Source organism: Notolepis coatsorum (genome assembly GCF_963971535.1).
Source record: "Notolepis coatsorum genome assembly, chromosome: 11".
NCBI lineage: Eukaryota > Metazoa > Chordata > Actinopteri > Aulopiformes > Paralepididae > Notolepis > Notolepis coatsorum.
The window spans coordinates 65,828,752-65,855,813 of record NC_140175.1 but is presented as its reverse complement, the minus strand read 5'-3'; the positions used below and the strand labels follow the sequence as shown (position 1 = coordinate 65,855,813).

The 27,062-nt window shown below is 46.4% G+C and overlaps 1 protein-coding gene across 1 annotated transcript in view; it reads left to right on the top strand.

Annotated features, from left to right (window-relative positions):
• Window positions 1-1,904: 1,904 nt before the first annotated feature.
• LOC311237142 (transmembrane protein 132C-like) overlaps window positions 1,905-27,062 on the top strand; it is a gene marked incomplete at its 5' end in the record, with an annotated part of 190,347 nt that continues 165,189 nt past the window's right edge. The window contains one exon of the mRNA XM_084324948.1: window positions 1,905-2,007. Within this exon, the coding sequence (XP_084181074.1) occupies window positions 1,905-2,007 (103 nt within the window). The remainder of the gene's footprint in view (window positions 2,008-27,062) is intronic.

The following is a 27,062-nucleotide window of genomic DNA, read 5'->3' as shown; positions in this document are numbered from 1 at the left end:
CGGATCTGGGGTACACGAGTTCGACTCCCGGACTCGCCGTATTTTCTGTGTCTTCCCCTGATCTATATCCCATTCAACCTGTTTATGTCGGTCATGCTTGACCAGAAAAAGCGATAAACGCAAAAAAAATGAAGTTTTAAAAAAAGAAAAACAAATCTCACACAGTTTTGCACACATTCATTAGGTTGACAGTTATTGAGAGTAAATGTAAAAATTTGTATATAGCCACCAGTGATGTCGTCGGGGACGCCGAATCCAATGACATCACCGGGGGTCATATTCAAACTAATTTACTCTCAATAGCTTTCAAACTAAATGATTGCGTTTAGAGGTTTTGGACGTGTGTGAGATTATATTCTTTTTTGATCTACTTTTTCTCCTCCTTTTTCTGTATTTTTCTCCCATCCCAATTTTTTGTCGTTATGCCAATTCCCCCCTCCCTTCCTGGTCGTTGCACGCATTTTCCCCCACTTGCCTGTCTAGGGAGGGTTGATAGATACTATCACATGTCTCCTCCGATACATGTGGAGTCAGCCAGCCGCTTCTTTTCACCTGACAGCGAGGACTCTCACTGGGGGAGTGTAACGCGTGGGAGGATCACACTACTTCCCCCAGTTCCCTTCCTCGCTGAGCAGGCGCCCCGACCGACCTGTAGGAGTTGCTGTTTACAACGACCAGGATACACACCCCACCGGCTTCCCACCCGCTAACACTGCCAATCGTGTTAGTATGGACGACCGACCAAGCCGGAGGTACCGCTGACAGCTGGATTCAAACCCAGTGTCTCTGCGGTGGTAGGCAGGCGCTTAATCCGCTGCGCTACCCAGCCGCCTTTGTGAAATTATATTCAAAATCAATCAGCATTGCTTTTTGGTGAAGTTCCCCTTTAATAACACACACAGCCAAAAAAAGAACTGCTCAATTTAATTGTATTTTAAAATATATAATTATATAAATTATATAATATATAATAATTTGGTAAAATTGTCAACACAGCCAGCATGAGCAGGCATTGCTGCATATATATCAAGTCAAGAGTTTTAATTGTCACGGCATACAAGTATACAATGAAATGCGGGTGGTCTTGCCCGCAACGATGTGCAATACAGTGTTACAACATATATAGAATCCAATAAAAAAAAAACATTGTGCAATAAACAGGTAACAGGTAACATGATGTGACATCTCGGTATCTGTACATAGTTATTTACAGAGCATATAGGACATGCTATGTTCATTGAGACTGTGTTTAAAATATTTTAAGCAATAAAAACAAAACTGAAACTAAACTCAATTGAAAACAAAGTGAAAATGAAATAAATATATTAACTAAAAACTAATGAAATATACTAAACTAGTCCACAGTTAATTACAAGGTTCTCCTGTGCTCCACTCGTTCTGCCCTGCTCTATTGGCATTTAGAGATTCTTAAATGTCTCTCTAAGGCATACATTTGTTTTAATCAGCTCCCGCTGTCAAGCAAAGGGATGTTTATTTGCCAATGAGGCCTGCATGTATAATGCTATCACCTTGGCACCGGCTGCCCCTCTCATTAAAAGCCGGGTGCGCTGTCGGTTAGGTGGACTGCCATATTCGCTGTCGGCTAAGCTGATTTATTTCAGGCATAAAGTGTTGTTGACACAGGTGTCCTTGCACACACAAACAGAGCGTGAACAGAGAAAAGACAGAGGGGGATGCTAGAGAGAGAGAGAGAGCGAGAGAGAGAGAGAGAGAGAGAGAGAGAGAGAGAGAGAGAGAGAGAGAGAGAGAGAGAGAGAGAGAGAGAGAGAGAGAGAGAGAAGGACAAGTCTGACTGTTGTCTTGGCTCATTAAATCTTGTAGGTGTTTTATACTGTAAATCTGTTGTCAGCACTTAGCCTGCGTCGCTGGATGACACAGTATTGATGAGCCAGAACCCAGCGGCTCGCTCCCCCGGCCACAAAACTGCTCATCTCATCAGGTCTCTGGCTGTCCCTGGTGGTACAGCGGGGCACGCTGCCATCGGAGGTCAGGAGAGTTCAGTTTCACTATAAACTTCACTGGCACATTGCTGCTCACTGTACCGCGCCATATAACGGTATGAAATGTTAACACTATAGGCAGTGGTGCTACCTGCAGGCCTGGTTGCAAGCTAGCTTAGCACAAATTAATGGAAGCGGTTACGGATCAGCTAGCTTAACTGTTTGCCAAAAACCTCTCCCGGAGTTTTAAGCTAGGCTAGCTGATCCATATCTACTTCCATTAATTTGTGGCTAGCTTGCAGCCGGATAGCTTTCAACTGAATGCACATAGGACATTCCTATCTATTTTCTTAATCTTGTCTGACTCTGGAGAAGACTGTAAGCGCATTTCCCATAATGTTGGCGTGTCCCTTTAAAATGTATATAGTAAGATGTACTACACGTTTTAACATAATGGTATTTCAGTGATATTAGAAGCATTCCATCTTTAACCTCTATGTATTCCATTCATCCTTGTTCTATGGGATTCCTCGCAAAGATGATTGGCTTTGGGCAAAAGGTGAATCTTTTTTATATTTATTATTTATTATTATTATTATTATTATTAACTGATCATTATTTATATTATGCAGAACCTTGTTTTTATTTTTTTTGGAAACAAGAAACATTTAGAATATTACCTTGAAAATGCAGTGGACTATATAATTTAATATGCCCTAAAGTAGGAACACTGAAATTCCCTAAAACTGGAATCCAGGTACCTGAAAAGCTTTTTTTGTTTAGTACCAAATACTTAGTTATGGCCTCTCCCTGCTGCGAGCACTCACCAACTCTTGTCTCTAATACCATGCAGTACATAGACTATTTCAATACAGTCTAAAGTAGAATAGGTCAGACAGGGTTGGTGGGATTAGTAGAATTCACCTCAGTATTTGGCCTGACACATTATTACTCCCACGCACAAAGGTAATCACTTGTGTGCACATATGTGTGTGTCTGTGTGTGTGTGTGCGTATGTCTGTCTGTCTGTCTGCCTGCCTGTCTGTCTGTCTGTCTGTCTGTCTGTCTGTCTGTCTGTCTGTCTGTCTGTCTGTCTGTCTGTCTGTCTGTCTGTCTGTCTGTCTGTCTGTCTGTCTGTCTGTATGTCTGTCTGTCTGTCTGTCTGTCTGTCTGTCTGTCTGTCTGTCTGTCTTCTGTCTGTCTGTCTGTCTGTCTGTCTGTCTGTCTGTCTGTCTGTCTGTCTGTCTGTCTGTCTGTCTGTCTGTCTGTCTGTCTGTCTGTCTGTCTGTCTGTCTGTCTGTCTGTCTGTCCGTCCGTCCGTCCGTCCGTCCGTCCGTCCGTCTGTCTGTCTGTCTGTCTGTCTGTCTGTCTGTCTGTCTGTCTGTCTGTCTTTCTGTCTCTCCCTGTTTGTCTGTATGTATGTCTATCTGTCTGTCTCTGTTTGTCTGCCTCTATTTGTATTCCTATCAAGTTTCAAGTTTGCTTTTATTTGTCACATATAAATGTACATTACAGTGAAATGCTTGGTTCTGAGAGAGAGATACCTTGAATTTGTGTTGTCACCTGGATATAAAATCTGGGGCAGCTCTATAGACAATGAATTAGGGATTTCACTTTATAGGTCAACAAAATGTTTGTGTGATCTCTTACACCCACGTGAGGTTTGCAGTCTGTTGACAGAATCCGGCTATAGGGCGACAATAATGTGGTCAAGAGGCATGGTTTCTATCTTGAGCCTTAACTGGCATGGTTTATTTATTCATATGGCAGAGCAGCAGTTCTACAGTTCTCCTCTCGCTGAGAGGCTAGGGGAAAGAGAAAGAATGGGAGGAGACATCTCTATTTATACTCGTCACCTGGTGGTGTTCCTGAGTGTCTCCGCCCAGAACGCCCTCTAGTGGAAACAGTTATATATGCAGTTAGACAGTTACTAGTGGAAACGATAGGTTATGTATATAACCTAGTTATATGAGTACTGGCTGAGCGTCCCGCTCTTAAAGCCTATCGAGATACCCCTTATCTCCTGTACCTATTGTACTCCATCACGGAAAAAAAAACGTGTACACCCACACCTGACCGGGTGCCGCCTCTATGGAGGCGCAGCCTATAAGACCGTAACCATGGTCACCAACACACCCTTCCTCGCCAAAATCCTGTTCCAGTAAAAGATCCCTCAAAAGGGAACTCAGGGCCGCTTAAGAGCGGGACGCTCAGCCAGTACTCATATAACTAGGTTATCTACATAACCTATCGTTATATATTCGTACTTGGCTTATCGCGTCCCGCTCTTAAAGCCTATCGAGATATGGGTTAGAGCGGACGCGAGGCCCGACAGATGTACCCCCTGAGGACCCGTAAGCCCACATCAAGGAGTTCGGGGAGCCCTGTCACCCCATCCTTCCTAATGAAGGGGGGGCGCAGTCAACTCCACCTGAGTGCGAGCAAGAGGGAACTAGAACCCCTTGAACACACAGCACAGGCGGAACCAAGTGTGACCTAACACACTGTGGCCCATACCCACACACTCCTGCTACCCTACCAAAGGACGGGAAGCAGGAAAGGCCACAGACCCCAGAACCGCCTGGGAGACAGAATCCCCGGTCATGTCCATGAGGTAAAACCTTACAAAGGGGCCCGGGGAGGACCATGAAGCTGCAGCACAGATGTCCTACACCGAGGCCCCACCCAGGAGAGCGGCAGAGGCAGCCACCCCACGAGTGGAGTGCGCCCTGATGCCCCCAGGGGGATCCTGCCCAGCCAATGTGTAGCAGAGGGTAATGCCCTCGCACAACCAATGGGACAGGCGCTGTTTCGACAGTGCCTTACCAGCACGAGAACCACCGTAACAGACAAAAAGCTGATCGTAACCCTGAGGTCCTGAGTACGGCTGAGGTAAATTCCCAAAGCGCGGACCGGACATGACAGGTGAAGGCCTGCATCTAACTCACTAGCGTGAGGAGGAGGACGAAACGCCTGAACCACAATATCCCGGGAGCGGAAGGAACTCCGGATATTCTTAGGCATGAAAGCAGGATTAGGTTGCAGAGTGGCACCGCAATCGGCCCGAAAAGACAGGCACTCTGGACATACCGAGAGAGCACAGAGCTCACCCACGCGTTTAGCGGAAGTGACAGCCAGCAGGAACGCGGTCTTGAAAGACAGCCGTTCCAACGGCGCCTGCTCGAGCGGCTCAAACGGGGCCAAGGACAACCGACCGAGGACCAATTGAAGATCCCAAGTCGGAGCCAAGGAGCGTTGCACCGGCTTAACGCGTCGAGCGCCAAGCAGGAAACGCTTCACAAGAGGGTGGCTGAACAAGACAGTCCCCTCAATTCCCTCATGATAGGAGGATATAGCCGCCGCATATACCCTCACCGTCGAAGCCGACAGTCTACCAAGAAGAGACTGGAGATAACTCAGGACAGCATCCAGGGGGCAGGAGACTGGGTCCCAGCCCCCCGCCTTACACCACTCTTGGAACGCACGCCATCTACCCGCGTAAAGCGCGACAGTGGAGGGAGCATGTGCACTCCGGATGGTATCAACCACCGAAGGGTCCATCCTCTCCAGACTCACCCTCCCACCAGCCACACCAACAGCTGTTGGCCCAACATCGGATACTGGAACAGTGACCCGTCGTGCTGTGAGAGGGCCGTCGCCGACCAAGGAATGACCCAAGGAGGAGCGACCAGAAGCTGGATCAAGACCGGGAACCACACTGACGTGCCCCGGTCCGGCGTGACCAGGATCACCGTCCTGTGCTCCCTCCGTATCCGCTCCAACAGCTGACTCAACAGCTGTACAGGAGGAAAGGCGTACAGAAGACCGGGCGGCCATGGAAAGGTCGAGAAGGCATCCACCACCAAGGGGGGATGATCTGCTCGACTGAGCGAGAACCACAAGGGGCACTTGTGAGAGCGTCGGCACGCAAACAGATCTACCGAGGCCTCCCCGAACCGATCCCAGATCTGTCTGACTATGTCGGGGCGGAGTTCCCACTTGTCGTAATGAGGACCGCCCCGAGACATCATATCCGCGCCCATATTCTCTGTACCAGGAATGTGGAGCACCCTCAGACTGCGCAGCCTACGGGATGCCCATAGCCAAAGTTCGACCGCCGCCCGGAGCAGGCGGATGGAACGAGTCCCACCCTGCCTGTTGATATACGCCGCTGCCGCCATACTGTCTGTCCTGACCAAAACGTGTTCGCCTACCACCAGGTGGTCGAATTGTTTGAGGACCAGGAGGACCGCCTTCAATTCCAACACATTGATATGCGGGGTAGCTGGGCCAGCATGAACCCCCGTCCAGCTGCCCCCCACTGCGTGGGTCCGACACGTCCCTCCCCAACCCGTGGGAGAGGCGTCGGTGAAGACCGTGACGTGTGAGCGCCTGCTGCCCATGGGGACCCCAATGGTGAGGATACCCAGCCTCCTCCAGTGGGCGAGATCTCCCCATATCGACAAAGGAACCGTCAACCGTTTCCCTTTGTCCCTCACTGGATCTATTCTCATAGAGAGAAACCACCTCTGTATCCTCCTCATGAAGAGGAGGCCAAGAGGAACCACCGTGTGAGCAGATGCCATCATGCCGAGCAGACGCATCACTTGCAGCGCCGTGACCGTCCCTCCCAGACGGAAACCCCCGAGCGCGTGACGGATAGACACCTGGCGCTGCTCCGAGAGGGTTGCAATCATGGGCCTTGACCTCAACGTCAAGCCCAAGTACTCCACCTGTTGACTGGGAAGAGGGGTACTCTTCTTCCAATTCACAGCAAAACCCAGGCTGGTGAGGAATTCCACCACCAGCCTGGTATGAGACCTGGCAACCTCCTCCGAACGACTGAGGAGTAGAATGTCGTCGAGATAGAATAGAACTCGTAACCCCCGACGACGTAAAGGCTCCAGCGCAGTCGCCACGCACTTGGTGAATGTGCGGGGAGCCAGAGAATAACCGAACGGCATCCTCTGGTACTCGTACGCTACGCCCTGAAACAGGAACCGTAGGAACTTCCTGTGAGGAGGGTAAATGGGGATGTGAAAATACGCATCCTTCAGGTCTATGGAGGTGAACCAGTCTCCCCTTCTGACAGCAAGCAGAAGGAGTTTGACGGTCAACATTCTGAACGGTCTCGCTACAATCAACCGATTGAACGCGGACAGATCCAGTATAGGTCTGACCCCCCCTGTTTTCTTGGGTACCAGAAAATAACGGGAGTAGACGCCTGACACCACAACGACGGCCTGCTTCGCCAACAGAGATTGGATCTCGTCGGCCAGGGCTGTCACTGTGTCTGACCCTGACAATAGGGTCGGCACCAAACCTGAGAACGGAGGGTGGGGTCGTGCGAAGTGCAACACAAGCCCCTGCCTCAACGTTCTCGCCATCCACCCCACAAGATGGCATTCTTGTCGCCATATGTGAAAATAATCCCACAGCGCACCCGCCGTCAACTGACGCTGGGCCGCAAGGAACAGTAGATAGTTGGCCCGGTCCCTCCCGCTGTGCAACGCACCCAAGGGGGGACCCCGACAGAATTCTGAACGGTCTCGCTACAATCAACCGATTGAACGTGGACAGATCCAGTATAGGTCTGACCCCCCCTGTTTTCTTGGGTACCAGAAAATAACGGGAGTAGACGCCTGACACCACAACGACGGCCTGCTTCGCCAACAGAGATTGGATCTCGTCGGCCAGGGCTGTCACTGTGTCTGACCCTGACAATAGGGTCGGCACCAAACCTGAGAACGGAGGGTGGGGTCGTGCGAAGTGCAACACAAGCCCCTGCCTCAACGTTCTCGCCATCCACCCCACAAGATGGCATTCTTGTTGCCATATGTGAAAATAATCCCACAGCGCACCCGCCGTCAACTGACGCTGGGCCGCAAGGAACAGTAGATAGTTGGCCCGGTCCCTCCCGCTGTGCAACGCACCCAAGGGGGGACCCCGACAGAAAGGGCCGGTTTGATACGGGAGAAGCTGTCATCAAACTGGTTGACACACACCCCCCCCTGAACACCCCTCTAGTGCATGCTGAGGAGTTGTTCCGCAGCTAGACACGCAAGGCATGAGGACCCCATGGGCTCATACTTGCCGAAGCCCTGCAGTGATCACGCTCGCCTCTTCTTTGCAGACCACTGCCGCTGTGACGGGAGTGGGAGGCATCAGCGCGATACCCTGCCTGGCGAAGGCGAGGCCGGGGTAACCCTTGCTGTGCATTCAACAGAAGAGGCCTCGAGTCCCCCTGCTGACCACTGTAGCTAGTGGCAGCTGTAACACCAGGCTCATCCAACACACAACGTGTGGTGCAGGAACCACGCGACAGAACATTCTCACGGACAGACCCAGGCTCAGCCATCAACTGGGTGTCAGCCCCTGTCCCCATGAGAAGTGAAGAATGGGGCCGCATGCGCTTCAAGGAAGGTTCGCGGCCCGCAGCCAAAGGAGAACGATCAGAGCCCCGCTTCCGTGGGTAACAGAGAGAGGATTGAACGGGGAGCGGGCTGCTCGCGGCAAAGTGACGACGGCTTGTTTTACCAAACTCGAATTCACCCAAAATGGCCGATCCCTCGGCCGCCAAGGCTGTCGGCCTTGTGGGACCCTGTTGACTCTCCACCCAGGGCACCACTGGCGGGGGAAACATGGCCGCCTGTCGAGGATCTCGCCACAGTCGTTGACGAGACCGTGCTCCCACCTCTGGCTGCACAGCGTGAGGCGGTGTAGGACCCAGATCAACAACCGCCTGCGCCTCCACAGAATGCCCAAAAAGACTATCTGTGGAAAAAGGAGTCGTGAGGAGAGAAAACCTATCCTCTTCCCCAAGAGGAGATTGCTCCAACCAAACATGCCTAACAACCAACGTTGATAGCATCCTAATCCTCCCCGCAGTTATAGCTTGCGACTGAGTCAAGATCTCTATAACACCACAAACATGAACCATGTTTACAATGTCGGCTGGACCCATAGTCCTACTACCCGATGCCAATGTGGATAGGAAACTAGCCAGCTGAGCCATAACACTGGCCGCCGTTAAATACCATCCTGCAGCAGTATAACACTCATCCGTCCATACTGCCACCCTCCGAGCCGATTCGCTGTCAAGCATCGGCCAAGTAGGACGTCGTTCATCCCCGCCGGGGCACAGGAACAAAGCTACCTGGCTACGTAGCCACGGTACACCCGGCCTGCACCCTGTTGTTAGCCTGTTTACCTGTAAAAAAGGTAAATAGGACTCAGCGAAACCCCCCACATTAACAACCGACTGACCTTCATCAATGAAGCTGGTAAGAGGAGGGAAAAGCGGCATCCCGCGGCGGGGATTATTAGAACAACGACCCATTTCAGCGTCAACGTTAGCATTAGCAGAAGTAGTAGCATTAGCGTTAGCAGCGTGCTCCAGGATTGCCAGGAAAACGTCCACTGCAGTGGAACGATCACCAAGCGCCGAAACATACTCCACAACATTACCAATACCGACATTGATGCCTAATGACACAGGCCTTACCTTTGTACAAGCTGACTTGATAGCCAAACCTTGTACGCTGCCCCTTGGTCTGCCGCCGTCAGACAAAGAAACATCAGCACAGGCCCAATGTGTCGCTGAAACATGCTTCGAAGATGCCAGGGGCAAGAAAACCTCCGGTAAGCTTTCAACATTACGCAATTTCTCCAATCGTTTCATACTACTAGTTACATAAGGTGCACTGCATCCAATATGATGGAACGAAAATAGAGGAAGGGTTTGTTGGTGACCATGGTTACGGTCTTATAGGCTGCGCCTCCATAGAGGCGGGACCCGGTCAGGTGTGGGTGTACAATTTTTTTTCTGTGATGGAGTACAATAGGTACAGGAGATAAGGGGTATCTCGATAGGCTTTAAGAGCGGGACGCGATAAGCCAAGTACGAATATATAACAGTTATATATGCAGTTAGACAGTTACTAACAATCCTACACAGAACCTCTGACTTCAACACTCCCACTTAAGGTTTAGCATACTGGATAACTTCTTGGAAAAAACATTTTACAAAGGAACTAATATAATCAAAAACATCAACAGGATATGACAGTCAATATTTACACATTAAACATGACCCTTGCAAATCCCTCCAATTTTAATTTGGAACAGGTTTCCTCATAGTGTCTGCTACCCTGTCGTCCGTTGGACAGTAAACCAGTGTCATTCTTTCTTCCCTGATGACAGATCTGATGAGATGATATTTTCTATATTGGCATGTTTACATCTATGTTGACACACTGGGTTCCTAGCAATCACAATGGTTCCCTGGTTGCCCTCATAAACAACAGCCTTCATATATACACAGTGTCCATCATTTTCAAAAACTACCTTCTCTGGTATAGAGGATACATTCCAATTACCTATTACATATTAAGCAATATACTCATAATCATATCTCCATCACTTCTAGCAGTTGTTCTGGATAAATACACTCATGTATGGTCATAGCTGGAGCCGTATATTCGGCTTCACTAGTTGAAAGTACCATTGTGGGCTGCTTCTTTGTTTTCCCACGAAACCAGTGAGCTGTCTGTATTCAAACTCACACAATATCCTGTACCTTTAAGATAACAAAAAAAAAACATGTTTGGCTGTAATCCACATGCTCCTCTGTGGGGTCAGCTAAATGCTGTGACCATCTACTCTCTACAAACCATTGGTCAGGGCGGGTACACATTGTTAAATGAATGAGGCTACCCACAGCTTCTCTGTAAATTTTTTACATTTGTCAGTTTCTGAGCGTCCTCCTGACGCTAGTCTTTGATCACATGGTGTTTCCCTTGATCTACATTCTTACATGTCTAAACGTTTCAGGGTCTTTCCCACATAGTTACATCATTGAGAACATGGTAAGTCATCCACCTTTGTATTTAAACATGGGATCCATTTTTGTATTTAAACATGGTAAATCATCCACCTCTGTACTTAAACATGGAATTAACCATAGGATCCATTTCAGTATTTAGACATGGACTCAGTATCCTCCCCCTGCCTTTAAGCAGTGTAGTACCCTCCTTCAGCATTTAAGCAATTTTCTACGAACCATACTTTGTATTTGTCGTGGCCTTCAATACCCTCCTGGATTGAATACACCCATTTTCCTCCCACTGTCTGTCTGCCCTCTGGTAACTTGGTTGAATACACCCATTTCCCTCCCACTGTCTGTCTGCCCTCTTTGGGGGACAATGTGACCTCTTTAAAGGTCGGGGTTACCCCACTGACTACCCTGTAGTAGTAATCAACACGGATAGGTGTACTGTCCTCCTCGTCACTCCCTTTTCGGGCATAGTCTGTCAGATACTTTGGGGGTTTGTGTTCCCTTGAGGGATACCTCCCACTGCTTGGGGCACTTGACGTCACCCTCTGGTGCTCCTCGTCATCGCCCTCTGGGGGTTGCTGGCTGTCTGCCTGCATGACCGTACTAAGTACACTGGGCTGATGTGTCTTTGTTTCTACACACCTTACTCTGGAGTCCAGCTCTGGCTCTCACATGTTGCCTTTGTGACAAACTTGACTAGCATGTGTTTCTGCACTCTCCCGTTACCGGGATGATAAACTAGGAAAGCGGGGCTTCCCTTGTCGTGTCCTACGAAAATTCCTTTTACACCTCTGGACTCGGGCTTTCCCCTGTCCTGCAGGTACGCATAACACACTGATCCAAATCGGTGCATTCTGGCTAGATTACACTTCTTTCCTGTCAGTGCTGTATGGGTGGTGCCAGAGTGCTTATTAAAGCACCTGTTTCTGGTGTAAGCGGCTTCTTGCACCGCATAATGCCATAGGCTCTTAGGTAAGTTACTATCTGCTAGCTTACACCTAGCCATTTTGAAAAGGGTGTGCCATTCCCTCTCTGCCACCCCGTTCTGGTGCGGGGGATATGGACGTGACGTCTCGTGTCTTATCTTATACCTTCTCAACAGTGATTGGAACTCTCTGTTTGTGAACTCGGTTTCGTTGTCGGACCTCAAGCATCCTACGTTACCATAAGGGGCTACGTCTGCCAGGAATTTCTCCGTGGCCTGGAGTGTGTCACTCTTTGCTTTGAGAAAGTAAACAAACACTGCCCCAGTGCACACATCTGTAAAAGACTGTACATATCTAAAGACTATCTATGGACTCGTTGCTTACTGGGCCGGCTAGGTCCGTGTCAACTAATGCAAGTGGTACCCTTACTCTTCCTGTGGGATTTCTGTATCTCGGTTGAGTAAACTTCCCCATTTTGCACACTGCACAATTTTTGTCAGGTCTACGCTTTTCTCCTTCAATGTGCATGCCTTCTGTCACTACTTGCAGTTTCAGTAAATCCTCGTAATTACAATGACCCATAATCTCGTGCCATGTCTAAATATCGTGACTGGCCGTCACGCTACAATTATTTTTACCTTTATCGAAGAATACCTTGGCACCGCTTGCAGTAGCAGCTATTACAGAGAATAGTCCTTGTGGAAACGATGGTACGTAGAGAGCGTTCTTTAACGTCACCGTACGCCGGCGCCCCTTGCTGTCCGTGAGGCATACCTGTGCGTCTTCTCTTTCTTGCGCCAATCCGTAGGTGCGTCTCCCGTCTGCCAGCTCCATGCTGTGCCTCTCCGGGTGGAAAGTGTTGTCAAAGTTCCTGAACCGACTCCTGTCTTTGATGACATGGGACGACGCACCTGTGTCCACGATCAGTCCCCTTTTCTGGGCTCGCTGCAGCTGGGCCGGTCCGGCGATGCACACCGTCCGCGTCTTCTTGTCCCGTTATTCTCCGGGCGTCGTCTCGATCCGTCTCACGTCGACCGTCGCCGCCATCGTGTCCGCTGTCGTCATCCTGTCCACAGCCATCTTCTTGTCCGTAGCCGCCATCTTGTCCGTAGCCGCCATTTTGTCCGTAGCCGCCATTTTGTCCGTGGCCTCCATCTTGTCCATGGCCGCCGTCTCGTCCATGGCCGTCATCTTGTCCATGCGCGTATCGCGCGCTCTGGTCGTGTGTCTTCATGCATGCTCTGTCTGTGTGCCCCGTGGATCTGCAGAAGCTACACCAGACAGTCTTTGTGCAGTCGCTTCTCCGATGGCCTTTCTCTCCGCATCGCCAACATGCCAGTTCCGCCGTGGTCCTGGTCCTCTCCCTTGGCGTCGCTCGCCTTTAGCACCCCCTCTCCCGCCTCCGCAACGGCTGGGTGGTTATCTTCTGAGGCCTCGAAGTTTCTTAACTTAGCCTTGAACTGTCCCAGCGTCATGTCCGTTGAACCGTGTGTTACCAGGAGTGTGAACGGTTTGTACAGCTCCGGTAGTCCTCTCATCATCATCGCCATCATTAGCCCATCGCTCTGTGCTTCTCCGGCACTCCTCAATGGCGTTGTGATTTGCTCCGCTCTGTTGACGTATTCGGTCACAGTCTCGGTGTACCCCTTCCTCAGGGCCGTCAGTGCTATGTAGAGGGCCACGACTCGGGGTCTTCCTCGCCCGATGTAATGCTCTCTCAACACCTCCAGGCTTTCTCGGCCTTGGTCTTTAGTGTCGTGGAATATCAGCCCCAGGCTGGTGTCGTCGAGCAGCGGCGCTAACTCACAGTACGCGTCTGTGTTACGCTGGTCGTCCAGGGCTTGCTCTTCCGCCGTCAGTTCTCCTGTGGGGGCTGCCAGGATCGTCTCCTTCAGTCCCGCACCTGCATGCAGCACAGCATGCGCTCTTCCCAGAGCTCGTAGTCTTCTGCTTTTCCATTGAATGAGGGCCATTTGCCCCTTCCCTTGTTTTCCATCCTCTTCGTTGGTGGTAGGCGTAGCTTTAGCTCTTGTTGGCCTAGCGTCTAGCCACGCGGTGCTCCCGGCGCTAACCTGGCCTATATTTTAGCTAAGCTTGCTACCCTTATTATTTTGCCCCAGCGTTATCTGGGCCCATAACCTGTTGACAGAATCCGGCTATAGGGTGACAATAATGTGGTCAAGAGGCAGAGCAGCAGTTCTACAGTTCTACAGTTCTCCTCTTGCTGAGAGGCTAGGGGAAAGAGAAAGAATGGGAGGAGACATCTCTATTTATACTCGTCACCTGGTGGTGTTCCTGAGTGTCTCCGCCTAGAGCGCCCTCTAGTGGAAACAGTTATATATGCAGTTAGACAGTTACTAGTGGAAACAGTTATATATGCAGTTAGACAGTTACTAACAATCCTACACAGAACCTCTGACTTCAACACAGTCAATTGTGGCTCGTACCTGTCAAGCCATAGTATAATAAACCTCATATTGGTGAGGGAACTCAACCCTGAATTATGTATTTTGCCTTTGTAGGCCCATAAAATTTGTGTGTGATCTCACGTTAAATTGCAAGAATATAAATGTCAAACTCAATCCAACATTGTATGGTCAGTGTTCATCGTCTGTGGAGAAGCCTCAGAGAGTGGCGCATGTTCACAATCCGTTTGACCTATCACCTATCTCAAGCCCCTCTTTTCTTGATCCTCCAGTCACTATAGTTGCTTTAGGCATACAGGCACACATACAATAGGGCGGGATTTGGGGTAGGTCTTAAGGTCCTGGGGCACAGCAATAACCATTTCTATGGAAAATAACTAATTTAGGAATTATTTCAATTGAGTGGTATTCCTTTTAAAGGGTACAAACAGATCTGCACACTGAATAGCTCCTGTTGAAGGATTTTTTCATTATGCAGTAACGTTTTGAGCAGCTAGAAAAGAACAAAATACATTGCACATTGTCCCAAATTAGCTATTAAATAGCAGCATACCATGCCTGCATATGTACAAAATGTATGGTTGACTCATCTCGGAGGCATGACTACAGATTGTTATTAGTGCAGAACTGTCATTGGAGTGAAAGAGAGTCTATAAGATACCTATATACAAATCCTGGAGTATGGCTTTAATTACAGTAGGCCTTGGCTTTCCAGTTATTGATTTGTGGATGTTAAAAACACAACATGTGCATGCATCATTGCATACAATAGTAAAGCAAGGACAACACACCTACTGTACTGACTTGTAAAAAATAATAATAATAATTATTATTATATTAGATTGTGAAAAAAACAGCCCCCGGTGGGCGGTCGTTAGTGGTTAACATACCGTTGTATTCGTTCGGTACACTACACAGCCATTTGGTACGGTACACACTGAAGCGGTTCGGTTCGGTACGAATACGTGTACCACCCCTAGCACACACACAAAAACAAATCAAACATTTGCAGAAATATGGTAGCAACAAGACAATCAAAGAAAGAAAGAGAGAGGGAGAGAGAAAGAAATAATTAAATAAAAAAGGCTAGTAAAAATAACTTGTAACAATCGTTTACGAGATTGGTGTTATGTTAACATGGTATAATTAATTTTTTTACTTACAGACTTTTTGAATTGGTTGATTGTCAAACTGACAAAATCTGTATTAAATGTATTCCACAATCATGACGCCTCTATATTCAATTATAAACTGATGCAGATTATGTGCGAGGTTGGACTTGGAGTGAACGACTACCCTACACCCCTTCCCTTGCAGCAGTGTGGCCATAGGCCTACACAGAGAAGCATCCATCTGCAGACAGGCAGAGCACAGAGCTCTCAGGCCCCGCGCTCTCAGGCCCGCGCTCTCCCAATGGCTGATTTGGGTCACGAGACCGCCGCCATCTTAGCGCCAACCACCCAATGGCTGATTTGGGTCACGAGACCGCCGTCATCTTAGCGCCACCCACCCAATGGCTGATTTGGGTCACGAGACCGCCGCCATCTTTGCGCCACCCAATGGCTGATTTGGGTCACGAGACCGTCACAAGACTGCCGCCATCTTGGGGAAACAATCTGATTGGTATTGCAGCAGCAAGTTATGTGAACACAGAGGGACAGAGCTCGAGTTTTATATTAAGATATTATGTGAGCAAAAAAGAAAAGAGAAATCTATAAAGTATATATTTTACTCATACAGTACATCCTCTGGCCTGTTTGTAGAACTTCCCTGTGTTGTTGACAAAGCTAAACCCTATTGATATGAAGTCTAAATAACATGAGAGGATGCCGTCATTATTGCACTACTGAGTTATTTGCTGCTATGTTTCAATATTATAAGAAGAATTATAATAATACTTTTGCGTTTTATATTGTTTAAAACTTCAACAGCAGAAGCTTATATGCTAACCATCAAAACATTAAAGAATATTTGGAGCAATTCCATAAACCTTTCAATATCATAGCAATATCCGAAACTTGGTTTAGCTCTGAGAAAAAAGTTGACATTGAGTTGAATGGATATGAACTCAATTATATTAACAGGATTGGGAAAAGAGGTGGGGGTGTAGCCCTATATATAAAAGATAGCCTCAAATATAAGGTTTTTGTATGCATGTCAACTACCATTGGCAACTTGATGGATTGTATCTCAGTAGAGATCTGAGAAACGTGATTGTCAGTTGTGTATACATTACAGAGCTCCAGATTCCAGCATTGAAGCATTCAAAGACTGCATGGAGGTGTTATTTGCCAAGACTCAGAAGGTTACATTCATCTGCGGGGATAAATCACTGTACATTCTATATTGCTCACTAGTATACCATATCTGAACTACTGTGTGGAGATTTGGAGTAACACTTATAAAAGTAAAACCATTTGCTATATGCTATACACCAGGGGTTCCCAACCTTTTTTCCCCCAGGGACCCCCAAACATCTCTGATGAAATTCCTGGACCCCCCTCCTAATAAAATACCATAAAATACTTTTTTTTGTCATTTTAATACTTTTTTTTGTCATTTTAATAACAAACTGCTTATACACAGGCATATGCATCATAATTAGACCCACTATGCTTCTTTGACTTGTGCCTTCAATCAACAAATCTCATCTTGCACCATATGTATTTAAAAATGTTGGCCAATATTCAAATCCTGTATTCATCCTCTCAAATCAGGCCCTAATGGTGAACGGTTTGCATTTATGTTGAATGAAGTAAGAATCCACTGCAGTAAAAATATCCTCACCTCGAGTGGTGGTAGTAAGGTTGACTGACATGAGAATGTCCTGCTTCAGATCCTCATTTTCGATATACTGCACATAAACGATGAGCACAGCCTCGTCTGCGACAGTTGTAGTTTCATCAAGTTGTATGGCAAATGGACCCTTTCTAAGCTTTTCTGACAGCTGCTGCTCGCAATCACTTGACATCTTATCAATTCGGTCTTTCACTACATTGTTTGAGAGTGGTACTGATTTTAGTTTATCCGCCACCTGTGGGCCGCACAGTTTCTAAACCATTTTGATGCAGGCTGGTTTGTTGAGCTGCTCGCCAATATTGTGCGATTTCTTTGCTTTTGCAATTAAAAGCGAACACTCAAAGGAGGCTTCGGTAGCCTTCTGTAAATCACTGCCACCCCTGCTCCACGCTACTCTAACATCAACGGGCTTGTTCGCCTTGAGAGACTGTTCTTTCCTCCGAAAAAAGTCTGGATCCTTCCCAACGGTTTCTGGGTGCTTAGACGCCTGATGTCTCTTCAGCTTGCTGGGCTTCGGGCTCGAGTTTGCCAACTTTTCTCCACAAATCACACACTCAGGTCGTTTGTCTGGTCCCTCAGTGAAGCCCATGGTGATGTAATTTTCGCGATTGCTGTAGGTCCTAACTTTTTTTGCAGATGAGCTGCCGTCATCTCCTTTTCGTTTGTCACACATTTTCGCCTCTGGCGGCTGACTGCAGACGAGCCGAGAAAGTTAACTAGCGTGCTAGGCTAGCTACGGAAAGTGATACAGTCAACTGATTCACGTTTTAGCGGCTACCCGGTAGCCTACTGTTAACGTTCAAAAATCATGTCTAGATGTTTATTTATTTATCTTTATTTTTTATTGTAGTGGAGAGACTATTCATGCTTCTGATGATAAAAATATGCTAATTAAATATTTCTCTGGAAGAAGAATAATAATAAAAAAAAAAAAAATTGGTCTGGCGGACCCCCAGGGGGTCCGCGGACCCCAGGTTGGGAATCACTGCACACTACAGTCTGTGATGTGGTGGGTACGTATGATGGTAATTAAGGAATTATTATACATGACTATTATATGCAAGTAGGCTATGTCTAAGCTATTTTACAATATTATACATGAATTGCTTTTTTTTTTTTTTTTTAAATCTGTTTATTACTTGTTTTTTATTATTATTTATTTTCTATTTATGTTCGAAATAACTCATTCATTCAAGATATTGTGTGAGCAAAAGTAGTTTAATACTGGCTGTACAATACTGCTGTAGGCCTATAATACTTATGTAAATAAGTAAGGCAATTGAAATATAACAGAACTTGCGGCATCATATTGTTAATTTTGTTGTCAAAATCTGCAATACAGCTCAATACACACAATTGTTAAGGGGATGCAGACCAGAGAAAGACTTCCGTCTTGTTTACATCAGGGTCCCCCATTTTCAATTCATCATAAATGTACAGTTCCCTCCCCCTTGTATATATTTACTGTTAGGATCTCTGTTTAACAGTAGGCGTAGGCCTATATATTTGCATATCTTGTATGTCACAAAAGTAACAGTACTGCCTGCATGCATTGAGTATGTCATAATGTCATTATGAATTGAAAATGGGGGACCCTGATGTAAACAAGACGAAAGTCTTTCTCTGGTCTGCATCCCCTTAACAATTGTGTGTATTGAGCTGTACTGTACTGTACGGTGTCTACTCTGTACCCATTCTGCAATCTGTTTAAAGTTTAAATAAACGCATCGCGGATCTGTCCGCACAGTGCAATACTCCAATTCAGCCATAGGCAATTCAGCCATTGGGTGGGTGGCGCTGCTGAGCGGTCCTGAGAGCGCGCGCGGCTGTTGCCTACACATACTGTAGTAGAGCTCACGCGGTGCTGAGGCTGATCGACAGGGGACGCTGGGCTGCTGCAGGGCGGCATGGAGACTAGAGAGGTAGAGAAGCATGCATTGCACGCAGACGCATATGATACAACCAACCAATACCCTACTGCAGATACAAGGAGCAGACATCTGGCGAAACTTCTACTTTAGAATGCCCCCCCCCCCCCCATATTTGTGGAAATACAATTACTGTAAAATTGAGGCAGAACTGTTTCCTGGGTGCAATTAATTGTCAATGTCACGCCTGCGTTCATAGGTTACACTGGATTTATCCTAGGCTATAGTTCAGAGGGCCATATCTGGAATTGGACACAATAGTATCCCAAATGACGCAGAAACCACAGATCCCCTTGACCTCTTGTGGCGCATTTTAATTTGCTCGCAGCGCTCTCCCCCCACGCACGGAGATTATTACGCACGGCCGGGGGCGCGCTAATCTGACAGACGGACGGGCGCACATGTTTACTGATGTTCTGCCATAATAGTGACTCGTTCCTCTGGCTGCTCTGCCCTAATTCAGGATGCCTGGCTACTGGAGGAAAGGAAACCTCTCGACTGGACCATTGTAGCTTTTTGTCAACCTAGAGATAAACAAAAGTATAGCCAGTAATGGAATGAAAAGCCACATTTCGCCTGCCGCAAGGAGTCGTATTTTTCTATTTTTTATTTATTGAGAAAACAAATGGAACAAAGTCAGACATCTTAGACTTCACATATTGACAACAACAAACAAGCAAATTACATGCAAAGAAACGTGTATCTACTACCATACATCATTTTATAACCAATTATTTGGTGATGTCTATATAGTGCAAAATTTTAAAATGCTGTCTTTTTTTCCTCAGCAAGAGGAGTCGTTATTGAATACAAATCAAGAGAATTGACGCGCGAGTGAACGACAGACAGGCCTGCTTCTCGTGACCCGGTCATATGCTATACAGGGCTGCTCTAGCGGTCATTAGAATGATTTGATCACCCTCTGGATTGGACTGAGTGCAGTGAGTCCCTTTATACACTGCGTCTCATTGGGTTTCTTTTTTGGAGTGCTATACTGTGGATGCGCTGAACTTGTCAACTCGCCAAGATGTTGCCCGACATTCCTCTCTCTGTCGCTGTTGTGGCTCTTCTCTCAACTATGATGCCCACAGGTGAGCCTGACCAGGGGTGCAGGGGAAACTCATTTCAGGATATATACTTTTATTTTAAATGTTTTACTTGTCAAATAAAGCAAATGTAAAACGTTCTGATCAAAACGTATGGGTGTAGCAGGATCAGCATTTCATGTATATTTCATGAAAATAAGGTCATATCAGAAGAAAAACACAATGATTCAAGCTATCATGGCCCAGCATTATGTTTGTTTGTTGGTGCAATTGCAATGCACCAAAATCAATAACATTTCTAGCTAGAAACTCAAAATACCTAGACAGAAAAGCTCTTAGAGCACTTGCAGGGGCACTGGTTCAGTGTAATTTTGACTATGCTTGCTTGTCCTGGTATGACAGTGCCCCCAGCAACTTGAGAACTGACTTCAAACTGCCCAGAACAAGCTAGTTAGGATAGTCCTGCAGCTCCCCACTCGTACTCACCTAGACACCTAGACCAGCCCCACTTCAACAGCCTGGGGTGGCTCAGGGTGGAAAAAAGAGTATCAATGATAAAGCTATGCCTAGTATATATAATTTATAAAGGGGAGGTGCCAAGCTACCTTCAAAATTACTTTCAGTATGTAAAAAACAACCATAGCCATGAAACCAGAGGTAGAGACACAAACATAGTTCCATTTAGATTTAAACTAATTTCCTACGGCCAGCAGACCTTCCTTTACTCAGCTGCAGTTCTGTGGAACAGCCTGCCCAGCAGCATTAAACAGGCCCCCGGGTTAACTGGCTTCAAAAAGTATGTACGATCATGGCTATCGGCATAGGAAAGAGAGGGTAGCATATTTATTTATTATTCTTTTATCTTCAACTGTATGCATATTGTATCTTAATGTTTTATGATGCTGTTTTATGTTGATGTTTTTATGATGTTGTTTTATGTTGATGTATGTCCTGTTTTTTAATACCAGGGACCCTGATGGAAATACGTGCTTGCATTTTATCATGTTTTTATCCCTTGGATGATGTCTCTAATCCACAATCAAATCAATCAATCAATCAATCAATCAACTGTAGATCATAATTTGCTAACTTTTTTAAATTTCCATCACATCAGCAAGACTTACAGAATGTTGGGTTGTGCAAACCATTTCACAAAAAAAAGTAACATGGTATTTCCAAAAAAGGTACCTGGTATTTCCATACTTTTTGCCCACCAAAAATGATGGCAATAACATTGGCACCATGGGTTGAATTGGATTATGCCATATCATTCACCCTGGCAATACATAACAAAGTCAAAGTACCATCTTCTGTAATGACCTAGCTGTGGGAGAAGAATCTTGTAAGTCTAAGTAAAAGTATCTACTTCTAACTTAGTAGTTAGTAAAAGTATCCCCTAATTCAGAGTTGGTAAAGGACCGCACCAGTCTTTTTGACATGTGTGTTCAAAGTCAGTCATGTCTTGATACAAAAGTCAAGGCACCCTTCTTTTTTCATAAACGTTTGACTTATTCAACTTGTTCACATATAACTTAATATTTAACTTACAACTTGTACGTTATCTTCTGTCATTGGCTTCTATTGTATCTAAACATGGGTCTATCCTATCTTGTTAATATCTATCTATCTATCTATCTATCTATCTATCTATCTATCTATCTATCTATCTATCTATCTATCTATCTATCTATCTATCTATCTATCTATCTATCTATCTATCTCTGTCTGTCTGTCTGTCTGTCTGTCTGTCTGTCTGTCTGTCTGTCTGTCTGTCTGTCTGTCTGTCTGTCTGTCTGTCTGTCTGTCTGTCTGTCTGTCTGTCTGTCTGTCTGTCTGTCTGTCTGTCTGTCTGTCTGTCTGTCTGTCTGTCTGTCTGTCTGTCTGTCTGTCTGTCTGTCTGTCTGTCTGTCTGTCTGTCGGTATGTCTGTCTGTCTGTCTGTCTGTTTGTCTGTCTGTCTGTCTGTCTGTCTGTCTGTCTGTCTGTCTGTCTGTCTGTCTGTCTGTCTGTCTGTCTGTCTGTCTGTCTGTCTGTCTGTCTGTCTGTCTGTCTGTCTGTCTGTCTGTTGGTTATTGGAACGTACGCAGGGGGAAAGGGCCATCATTGGGTTTAGAGAGTATTGAGGTGTCACAGCTGTTACTGTGCTTGTTAAAGATAACCTGTATCAAAGCTAAGCTGTCTGTCTCTGGCTGATAACAACTTCACATGTGTGCGCGTGTCTCCGAGTGTGTGTCTGTGACTGTGTGTGTGTGAATATGCTCTTGCACTTCTACTCTTGTGAGGACCAAATGTCCCCACAACTTAGAAATATGTGCGTACGTATGTGTGTGTGTCTTGTGAGATTGTGTCTGTGTGTGTGTGGATTGTGTATGAAATTGTCTATCTGTATATGTGTGTATAATGCATTATGTGAAAATGTCTGTGAGGTCACACTGTATGTTTGTCAATGTGTATATGTGTGTGTGTGTGTGTGTGTGTGTGCACGTACAGTGTATGTCTCAGTGCAGCTGGGTTCACAATTCTTGTTTAAATGATAGGCTTCAGCCCCTGTTGCCCTTGCTTGCTGCTTTGGCCTCATGTACTTATATGCATAACAGTTCGCATTATCTTCCACGGCTGTCCAGGCATTGAGATATGCAGCCTGCAGTGTCACAGGGGGCAGCGTACTATCTGAGACTGGGCTACTCTCGATCATTCACAAGAGGATATTAGCTGTGTAAGTTTGTCTGTGCCAATTCCATTTTATGCAGGGAGGTCCGGGGGTATCTAACGTGAGGCTGAGGAGAGTTGAGGAGCCTCTGGGTGTACAGTACATAAATAGCTTTTGCTATTTTTCCAACTGCCCATTTTCAGCATATATAGGAAAGAATATCTGGCTGCTTGTTACAGGAATACCATTCTTTGACTGACATGTAGTTTGGTAGTTTAGTTTGGAGTGGTGGGTAACAGTAGAATACTGTACATGTAGTGGTTAGGACCTCTCTGCCATGGTGTAGTAGGACCTCTCTGACATGGTGTAGTAGTGGTCAAATCAATTTACAAGTTATGTACAACAGGTCAGCAGGAAGGGGACAACTCTGGCAGCTAAGTAGCAATGTTTGTCAAAGAGTGTTGAACTTGGGTGCTACAGTCTTGAGTGCATAGTAAAGACATATTAGCATAGTAGGTAGTAATATAGGCAAGGGAAATTATTTAGTAGTTTATTTAGTAGCAAAACGGTCACAAATGGGCCTATTCTATTTCTGTGTTGTTGTTTGGTAGCAGTGCCGTGTTTGGTCACTGGGTGGCGCTCCATTGTTTGTGCCTAATGTACAGGTTTGGGTTTATTTAACGTGAGCCATAGTTTTCACTTCCTGCTTCACCTGACGTCTGACAGCAGCATCAAGCGTCAACTTGTTGTTATAATTATTGATCTAGTAACGATGTGGCTAGTGTTTGTGATCATGACAGTGGCTCGGGAGGTAGAGCAGTCGTCTGGCAATCCGGAGGTTCCCGGTTCAATTCCCGCTCCTCCCGGGCAGCGTGTCGATGTGTCCTTGAGCAAGACACTTAACCCCTAATTGCTCCCGATGAGCAGGTTGGCACCTTGCATGGTTGCTTCCGCCGTCGGTGTGTGAATGTGTGAGTGAATGGGTAAAATGTGAGTAACAAATTGTAAAGCGCTTTGGATAAAAGCGCTATATAAAAAAGCAGCCATTTACCATCACCATTTAATTTATATAGTTGTGTACATCATAGGGTAATAGTCATTTTTTATATTGTTGTTAATAAACGGGTATGTACAGAATCCCAGAAGATACAACGTCTGGTGGCTACTTCTATCCTGGTGCTATTGTTTTCGTTCTGACAAGTTGACGTTCACACAGCCAGACACTGTTACAAGTGCATGATAGTGAAAGTCTAAGACAGTACAAAGGTTATTTAAGAAGTGTGTTTTTAGTCGAAGGTGGAATGGTATGCCAGGTCAAGGACATCCAGGCGGATTTGTGCGGCAATGGGAAGCCAGTGCAGCTCTCTAAGAAGTGGGGTAACATGGGCTGACTTTGGTAGGTTAGAGATCAGGTGGGCCGTTGCGTTCTGTATGAGTTGAAGTGGCTTGGTGGCGGTAGTCGGTAGACCAGCGAGACATGACTGTTGATTGCAGGAGGAGTTGAGTGGCTTCTTTTGTAAGGAAGGGGTGGATCCTTCTGACGTTGCTCAGAAAGAATCTGCAGGTTCTGGTTGTTGCGTCATTGTGAGCAGAGAAGTTCAGCCGGTCGTCAAGGACTACAACTAGGTTCTTGGCGGCCGGGGATGAAGCCACGGCTACATTCTCCACTGTGATGAAAGGCGGGGAAGGTTTGGGGGAAGGTTTGGCTGGCTGTTGAAGTAACTCAGTTTTCAGTTTGAGGTGGTTGGTCGTCATCCAGGCGGAAATGTCGGTAGTAGTGGTTAGGACCTCTCTGACATGGTAGTAGTTAGGACCACTCTGACATGGTGTAGTAGTGGTTGGGACCTCTCTGAAATGGTGTAGTAGTGGTTGGGACCTCTCTGACATGGTAGTAGTTAGGACCACTCTGACATGGTGTAGTAGTGGTTGGGACCTCTCTGAAATGGTGTAGTAGTGGTTGGGACCTCTCTGACATGGTGTAGTAGTGGTTAGTACCTCTCTGAAATGGTGTAGTAGAGGTTGGGACCACTCTGACATGGTGTAGTAGTGGTTAGTACCTCTCTGACATGGTGTAGTAGTGGTTGGGACCTCTCTGAAATGGTGTAGTAGTGGTTGGGACCTCTCTGACATGGTGTAGTAGTGGTTGGGACCTCTCTGACATGGTGTAGTAGTGGTTAGTACCTCTCTGACATGGTGTAGTAGTAGTTAGGACCTCTCTGACATGGTGTAGTAGTGGTTGGGACCTCTCTGAAATGGTGTAGTAGTGGTTGGGACCACTCTGACATGGTGTAGTAGTGGTTGGGACCACTCTGACATGGTGTAGTAGTGGTTGGGACCTCTCTGACATGGTGTAGTAGTGGTTGGGACCACTCTGACATGGTGTAGTAGTGGTTGGGACCTCTCTGACATGGTGTAGTAGTGGTTGGGACCACTCTGACATGGTGTAGTAGTGGTTGGGACCTCTCTGACATGGTGTAGTAGTGGTTGGGACCTCTCTGACATGGTGTAGTAGTGGTTGGGACCTCTCTGACATGGTGTAGTAGTAGTTAGGACCTCTCTGACATGGTGTAGTAGTGGTTGGGACCTCTCTGACATGGTGTAGTAGTAGTTGGGACCACTCTGACATGGTGTAGTAGTGGTTAGTACCTCTCTGACATGGTGTAGTAGTGGTTAGTACCTCTCTGACATGGTGTAGTAGTGGTTGGGACCACTCTGACATGGTGTAGTAGTGGTTGGGACCTCTCTGACATGGTGTAGTAGTGGTTGGGACCACTCTGACATGGTGTAGTAGTGGTTGGGACCACTCTTTCATGGTGTAGTAGTGGTTGGGACCTCTCTGTCATGGTGTTGTAGTGGTTGGGACCTCTCTGACATGGTGTAGTAGTGGTTAGGACCTGGCGGCCTAGACCGTGCCTGATCACAAATATATATTAAGAATGGTTGCATGCTGACTCACTCTATTTTTAAAACATAGTGATGAAAGCCTTGTAATGTTTTTGTGAAATTGAGCCAAGATGATTTAAATGCCAAAATGGTTTCAGGAAATGCAACTGAAGACCTGTGTCACATTTCAGGATCAATTGTGGTTGTTATATTTCATAGCGCACTGGCAGGTGCTTGTGAAGCAGTACACATCAAGGGGCAGGACACGTTTTGAGATCACAGCTAGGTTACCTCAATGCTAACATATGTCAACGTAGAGAGTAAAACCATGGCTTCAGACGAGTGGTAGGTGTATCCATCTTTTTCTTTTTTTAAGATTTGAAAAAGGCAATGTACTTACAATTGTTTGGGAATTCCATGACATTTCTGATGTTCATACCTATAACCCAGAAGTAGGCTACATAACCTCTCTGGTCTTTTACAGTGGATTGTAAATTGGATTGTAAATCTCATTTTACATTTACATTTAGTCATTTAGCTGACGCTTTTATCCAAAGCGACTTACAAGTTCTGTACGACAGGTCATCAGGAAGGGTACAACTCTATCAGCTGAGTAACAATATTCATCAAAGTGTTGCGTGTTACAGTGTAGGTTAGTTTATTAGGACAAGTGCATGACAGTAAGGTTAGTTAGGGTTTGATTTATTTTTATTTTTTTATTATTATTTCAGATAGATCTTGTCTCTGTACTTCCTCCCTCCAGGGCTGTCTGCTCAATGAGATCAGCCTCGTTATACCTGAGCATCACAATGTGAAGCAAAAGCATTTTCTTAGTATCAGAATAATTTTTTTCTTTGTTTTTCTTCTCTGATCTAGATTACAATATCATGTCTAGGCTTGGGCGGTATCCTTATTTTCAAACCGGCAAACCTTTATGTTATAATACCCCGGTGCACGGTATTTGACGGTATGACTTTCATTTTCATCAGCGGGGGGGGGGGGGGGGGGTGTTACGTGTTACCAAGTAAACAAATCATCGTCAGCTCTCAGAATGATAGTCCCGTCCCGCACCGGTAGAAGCCCGCACCGTTTTAGCGTTAGCATCTAGCCTATAGCCATGGCAGACTATTTGATTCCTTAAGGGCTAGAAATTGCCTGGGTTTTGGTCATATGCTCCCGAAATGCTCCCGTTGTTTGGCTACTTCTATGTGCAGTAAAAACTACTCGAATGCTTTATAACCTAGCCATTGATTTAGTTCAGGGTAATCCAAGATTAGCCGCAGAGCTAACGCTACTAACTTGAGCTAACGCTATTTATTCAAGCTCAGTAGCTCACAGAGAGAGATAAACAGCTGACAGCGGATAGTACAGGACGGTACAAATACAATAAAAAGGCGGGTGGGGGCTGTTGTGTAAACCTTGTACTCTTTAGTTCACATATAATAAGAGACTGATTGCTCCACAAGGACCACAACAACACTGCTCTCGTCACAACGCTTTACGGTATTTTCACAGCACTGTCGCAACATTACACCGTTGTGACCCACTCGCTCCACTAGAGCGGTCTCGCCCTCTGCTGGCGAGTGTGTGCACTACACTCAGTGTGTG